The 6,795-nt window shown below is 37.2% G+C and overlaps 1 protein-coding gene across 2 annotated transcripts; it reads left to right on the top strand.

Moving 5' to 3' along the window:
* Window positions 1-2,093: 2,093 nt before the first annotated feature.
* LOC105803156 (transcription factor UNE12) lies at window positions 2,094-6,732 on the top strand. 2 transcript variants are annotated; one of them, XM_012635186.2, is made up of 7 exons: window positions 2,094-2,727; window positions 3,916-4,035; window positions 4,590-4,655; window positions 5,265-5,330; window positions 5,788-5,865; window positions 5,970-6,237; window positions 6,443-6,732. In XM_012635186.2, exons 1-6 carry the CDS (start codon window positions 2,377-2,379, stop codon window positions 6,201-6,203), a joined length of 915 nt encoding a protein of 304 aa, XP_012490640.1. In that variant the 5' UTR covers window positions 2,094-2,376; the 3' UTR covers window positions 6,204-6,237; window positions 6,443-6,732. The 2 variants fall into 2 exon arrangements, with proteins under 2 accessions (XP_012490640.1, XP_012490641.1); XM_012635187.2 differs by having other exon boundaries at window positions 2,097-2,727; window positions 5,973-6,237.
* The last annotated feature ends 63 nt before the right edge of the window (window positions 6,733-6,795 follow it).

The following is a 6,795-nucleotide window of genomic DNA, read 5'->3' as shown; positions in this document are numbered from 1 at the left end:
TTATCTTATATGTAATTTGGGGACTATAAACTTAATATATAACATTTGCACATTGACCATGATTTCTAATCAGCTCATCATTAATTAAAAATAGTTACTAAAGTATCTACATAAATTTGACTCATATTTTATTTAATAATTAAAGCTTAATAAACATGAACCAAATTACATCAATTTTAATTTGGGCTAACCTATTTGTGATAATAAATAATAACATGTAATTAATTTTATTAGATTTGTGATGTATATATTTTCCAATAGGATCTATTCTACACACATCCCAAGGGAGGCTCGAGATTCATAAAACTAAACTCGCAAATGACGTACTTCTTTGTAAACAGGCGTGGCGGATCCTCACTATTTCCCACTCTTTAGCTCAATTCATTCTACTTACGAAATATTGCAGAAATCATGATTTCCTTTCTGTGCAGCCGCAATCCACTGACTCTTGGACAAGGAAAAGCATGCTCAAAGGACGGGACATATGCCTCTGGGCTCTCGATATTCAAATCTGGAAAGGAGACAGAGTATCCATTCATAAAAATGGACCAACGCTTTATTCAAATCTGCCACATTTGTTTCTGATATTAAAGATGTACACACATTAATGGAATCAACAACACACCCGTGATCAAATGGGGGAAACATAGGAGCACGAACTCATATATTGAGGGTTTGCTTTAACCACTGGACAATATTGTTATGTGTGGAAATTATTAGTAAAGCGAAGCTTATAAACTCCTTTCCAACCAATATCAAGTGGACACTTCGACAAGCTCTCACAATGTTAAATGGAAAACCCTTTGGAAAATACGGCTACCCGCAAAACTACTTATTTTCCTTGGGAAACTTTGCCATGACCGTCTTCCACTTCGTTTCCACCTTTATCCTCGGCATATTATTGCACATATGCAATGATTGCTCTGTAATCAGGGCGAAGAAAATCTAGATCACCTCTTTCGCACCTGCCCTTTCGCCAAAGCTATATGGTTTGGTTCTTTATGGTCTATTTGAATGAGCCAACTCAGCTTCTCTGATATCAGGGAGTGGATCAGTCACTGGATCAAGCAATACCAAGCATCAGAAATCAATCAACAATCTATGTATAATGCTTGGATACTCATCCTGTGGCAAATTTGGAAACACAAAAACCAAGTATACCATGATAATCAACAACCAAACCCCATGACAGTCCTTCCCTGCACAAGTTTTTGCCATCAACAATACATGATCCTACTTTAACCACCCTCCCAATTCAATTGACACTACCACCGGCAAGGGATCTAATCAATATCACTAGGATCTACCTTGCATATCACGGAGCTACAGCAACGATCACCCTCCCCTGACTATCTCTGGCATCTCACCTACATCTACGAACCATCTACGTTCTAGAGGCGCTTTTGCAATAATAGGAGTAAACTCTTCGCCTTTGTGTATGGCTACATTCTATGCAGGGCGACCCAGACTCCAAAGCCAACTCCTCCTAGCTAGATGAATTATGTTGAAAATCCAAAGAGACAAAGTCAGGAGCTTTCATTTATTTTGTCCGCAACACAAATGTGAGAAACTGCTTTGTGGACAACTTACGGTCCACTGGAAAATTGAACCCATACGGCATGAAATCTAAATCCTACATCAAGTAACAACGTTCTCCAGGATACCTTACAGGCATTCCCTTTCTTTTTAACTCTTACGTTTTGCTCGTCGAGTGGCAACCATGAAAACCCAAATAAACTGGACATATCCACATAGTATACCTAACTAACTAGCCAATAGGTTTACAGTTATATCTTACTATTGCTATTGTCATAATTACCCCCAAAAAATACAAAGTTAGACTAAATAAATTCATAAAACCTTGTCAAGCTTGGGACTTATTGGCAACACCATTTTGTTGATCAGCGTAAATTTTTGTACTTTTACTTTTCTTTTTTCCCTTTCTTACAAAAAAAAAGCATTACATTTGTGACAATGATAAGTCAAATGATGATCTGGCACCTCATTAAAATAAAGATGAATATTTTAGATTTTATTGAAAATAATATCATGTGAGGGCGGGTGCATGATTACGAAATGCTAGAACAAAAAACTCCACACCCTTTTTCATTCCTTTGTTTTTCTTTCTCTCACTTCCCGTTTCTCTTTCAGAAAAAGGAAAGTTCAAGCTAAGCTAAAACTCTGAACTTTCCCCTTCTCAGTCTCCTCAGGGACAGAGAAAGATTAAACGAAAGGAAAAGAAAAAGACTTCTTCTTTTTTTCCCTAAAAGAAAAGTTGATCTTTTTTTGTTTGGTTCGATTCTCTTTAGCCATTTCCTTTTTGCATGTAGATGCTCTTTGGTAGCCTTAACTCGCCACTTCGACTCACTTCAATCCATGGCTAATAACCCCAACGAGTCCCCCGCTGATGATTTCCTCGAGCAAATCCTCGGACTCTCCCACTTTGCGCCTACTGAGACTGGCTTAGCGGGGCCCGACGGTAGATTGTCTGGAAACGCCACGACGGCTGGAGCGCCAATGCTTCTGCAGCTCAGCTCCGGCGGTGGCACCGGACACATCGGCGCTATAGGCGGCGGTGGAGGCGGTGCGTTTCACGGACAGGTTTTTCCATTGGGATTGAGCTTGGAGCAAGGAAAAGGTGGGTTTTTGAAGCCCGAGGAAGCATCCGGTAGCAGCAAGCGCTTCCGCAACGAGGTCGTTGATGGCAGAGCTTTTTCTGTTAAAAACGTAAGAAAAAAAATAGTAATCTATGAATTCTTTGTATTTTTCATTTAATAATTTGCCCTTGTGTCAGTGTGTTTGTTTGGTTCCCTAAAAGGATAAAAATACTTATTTTAAATAGTAATTTCGTTTTAGAAACTTAAGTAAGGAGCTATCTAATATTTGATAAATTTCTTTATTTCTCTTTTTCCCACTAACTAAAGCATGTTTTATTGTCCTTGTTACATTATTATTTTTTCTTTTTATTGTCAACTGTGGGTGACAGCGAATTTGTCTGTTTGATTTTATTATTATCATGTTGTTATGTCATGTGTGTTTGTGTCTAATAGCAGAGAAGACAAGAGAAAGAATGACAAATATTTGGAGCAGGGTGGGTTGGGAGTTACTGTGGTGAGATGCCATGTTTTGGTAATTGACAAAGGAAAGAATACATGAAGGTTAAGAGACATAATCTAATTGGCAGTTGATCATTATTCAATTATTCAATCAAGCATGAGTCTGAATCAACTGCTGATTAGCGGCAAACCTGCACAAGGAAATAAACAAGAGTAAAAAGGAAGTTTTAATTTTCTAGGAGTAGAGAACACATGGTTGAAACTTGAAACTTTCAAGCTAGGGACAGAAAATTTTGTAATATCTCTCCTTTGAGTTGCACCAAAGGCCGTATAAGTGACTGGTTGACTGTCGTTGCTTCCTTAATTTGCATTAAAGTTATACTTTTTCAATTGAATTTAGAATATTTTCCTTTGGTAGGTTTCATGTCCCTAGTTGCCAAAATATGTCAACATCTAATAAGAGTTAAGTTACCTGTGGAAGTTGTCGAATTTCGGAACAGTCTTGTTATGTTGGAAAAAGTGGAGAAGTTAAAATTATTACAGAAGAAAGGGGGATCTGAGTTTCCTTTTTCTTATTAAAATAGATTTAAAGTATCAGTCACGGTCAAGACATTTTATCATCGGGAGCTATCCGTCAAGATTTTTGTTCATTTTTCCACAGCTGCATGCTTAGAATCCAGATATTTATTTTTAAATAACAATAAGATTGTTGTCTCCTCAATCGATTATGTGCTTTAATGATATTTCTTCATTTACCCTTTTTTTTCTTACCTTGACGAGAGGAGAGATGGTGTTGATGTTAGTTGTACCTTCTTCCATAAATTCTATAATTGGTGATACGACTTTTATAACTTTCCAGGTTTTCCATGGACAACCAGTGCCAGCTACTGTTGCTGCTGGACCACATCCACCAGCAATGCGTCCGAGGGTGAGGGCTAGACGAGGACAGGCCACAGATCCACATAGCATTGCTGAGCGGGTAAGCTTGAGTGTTTATAAATAATCACAGTAAACATGGGAGTGACATAATATATTAAAGGGCGGTAATTCAGCTGAATGTTTCTGTCCTTGAAACGAAAGACATGACTAAGTGAGTTCCTTATCTGAGAAAATATTCAAAAGCAACAATTGCTATATTGTGTGTTTTAAATAGTGAGTTATTTGGTCAGATAAGGTGTTTAAATGAATTTGCATTTTTAAATACCATTTCTGTTGTTTGGTTGATATGCAATGTAGAAGTAATCTCACTGAAAAGAATTATATTTTAAGAGAATTTTTCTTTGAGTATGTGTATTTCGGCAATGGAAAGAAAAAGATTACCGATAACTTCTATCGGTGAAAAGTCCTATAGACTATAGAGAAATAAGGAAGATATATAAAATCCCATATATAAATCAGGTTTTATGCTAGCAGTTGGTGAAGTTGCAGTTCATTGCCACTCGTGTTGTGAAAACTGCAAAAGTGAACCTGCTCAACAAATGCTGCATCTATGACTAAACATATTGAACTTTTCAACTTTCTCCTTTGGTACAGTTGCGCAGGGAGAGAATTGCCGAAAGAATCCGGGCATTGCAGGAACTTGTTCCTAGTGTTAACAAGGTCAGTTCCTTTTACTTGAGAAATGATGTGTATTTCCAGTTTGTTTTTAGGCAATATTCTCTGATTACTTTTTTCTTATATTGGAATTCTTATCATCAAATGAAGGTAGTGCTGTTAACTAGGTTGGCAAGAAAAATGTTTTTAAGATTAACTGGTTTATTTTTAAATTAATATTAGTAAGGAGCATGCACAGTAGAGAACTGTAATCTATTGATGCTGTCTGTCACAATCTTATGTGCTTCATCTTGTCATATAACTGTGCAATAGTTTTAACTAAACTTGTGACGTTAAAGCTTTTAAACTTTTTAAACTTTATTACTTTTTGAGGGTTTTCCCACTCATTTAAAGCTACCTCTATTGTTTGTTAAAGTCAGTGTCTACAGATGTTGAATGGATTGATGTCCTAATTCCAGAGCTAGTAACTAAATAACTTTACCGTCAACTACTGTTGTATAACCTACCTAAGTTGATTATTGTTATAGGGATCACTTTGAGACATGGGTGACCTTATGGTAGATTTGTGTGTCTTGGGAGGTAAACCATTAGAAAGTTAAACTATGCACAACGCATCTTACTGCTATTAGTAGTGACATATGTTTCTTTTTGTAGACTGATAGAGCAGCAATGCTTGATGAAATTGTAGATTATGTGAAGTTCCTGAGGCTCCAAGTTAAGGTATCTATAACTCTGTTTACCTGTTTGATTTCATACTTCTTATTCTGATTTTTGCTTTACAGCATATAATAGAGCTGCTTGCTTTATGGGATCAGTCTGTGGTTCTTATTGCATGAATGTGCATTCTAATTTTAGAAGTTATTCTCAACATACGTTGATTTGCATCTGTTTATTCTTTCTTTTTTTACCGAAATACTGCTAAAATAACATAGACTTGTAGAAGTTCAACTTAACTCTTTTATGGCTTTGGAATATGAATTATAGTAAAAAGTTGGTTCATGCTATTATATCAGAAAATTTACTAGTTCAAAGGGTGATGATGCATAAAATCATTTCTGGTAGAGGGATTCTCCCATTTAGTGTTTTAGGGTCTATAATGTTTTCTTAGGAGCTGGTAAATTGCAATCATTTGAAGGAAATAAAGAGGAATGAGCTAATGTGATTATTTATTTAACAGGTCTTGAGCATGAGTAGGTTGGGCGCAGCTGGTGCAGTGGCACCACTCGTAACGGACCTCCCACTATCGTCAGTTGAGGTAATAAATATAGTAATGATTCATGTATATGTCACTTAGGATATTGTTATCTGCATTTGGTATACATTTCAGTTAAGGCAATTGAGCATTCCTCTTTGCATCAGCAGGATGAAAGTGGCGAGGGAGGAAGAAGCCAACCAGCCTGGGAGAAATGGTCAAATGATGGCACAGAGAGACAAGTAGCTAAGCTGATGGAAGAAGATGTCGGAGCTGCCATGCAATTCCTTCAATCAAAGGCTCTTTGCGTCATGCCAATTTCACTGGCCACTGCAATTTACCACACGCAATCTCCGGATACCTCCTCTGTTGTTAAGCCGGAAACAAATCCTCCTTCATAGACACCTCACATGAGAAAAAGAGGAAAAGAAAACGGTACGCATCCCATAGTTGATCTTATTCCTCGGTCCCCCATGGGAAAGTAAGTTGTCGGGGGGCCGCTATCAAAGTCAGATTCCATAACTCTTTGCTTTATTATTATTTATTATTTGGGCTTTGCTCATAAAACAGGGTTTTGATGGAATTGAAGGGAAAAGAATTTTTAAAGCTCACCTTATATGCTTTTGGTTTTCTTTTGTAGGTGTATCATATGGTGGGGGAGACTGTGGACAAAGACGGAAGCACTTTTCTTGTGTAGTGATGGGGCATGGATTTTTGGGTTTGGTGGGATGTGGGACCCGCAAAAGGAGATGGATGAGATGAGTATATTTACATATTATAACAATAAAATATTACAATATTGATAGTGTTAGTGTAAGTAACAGTGTAATTTCACAGGGAAGGGCTAAAGTAGAAGAAGGGATAATGGTTGGCTGATTTTATAAAATGCTGATTGAATAAAATAGATGGATTGGTTCACGTTTCAGAAAACCCTAGTCTGCTTTTACATTGAATGCGGGGAGCCGTCCACTTGATGCTTGAATTTGATAGTGG

This window comes from Gossypium raimondii, chromosome 11, assembly GCF_025698545.1.
Source record: "Gossypium raimondii isolate GPD5lz chromosome 11, ASM2569854v1, whole genome shotgun sequence".
In the NCBI taxonomy this organism is placed as follows: domain Eukaryota; kingdom Viridiplantae; phylum Streptophyta; class Magnoliopsida; order Malvales; family Malvaceae; genus Gossypium; species Gossypium raimondii.
Note: the sequence above shows the minus strand (reverse complement) of the source record. Positions and strands in the feature narration are given on the sequence as shown.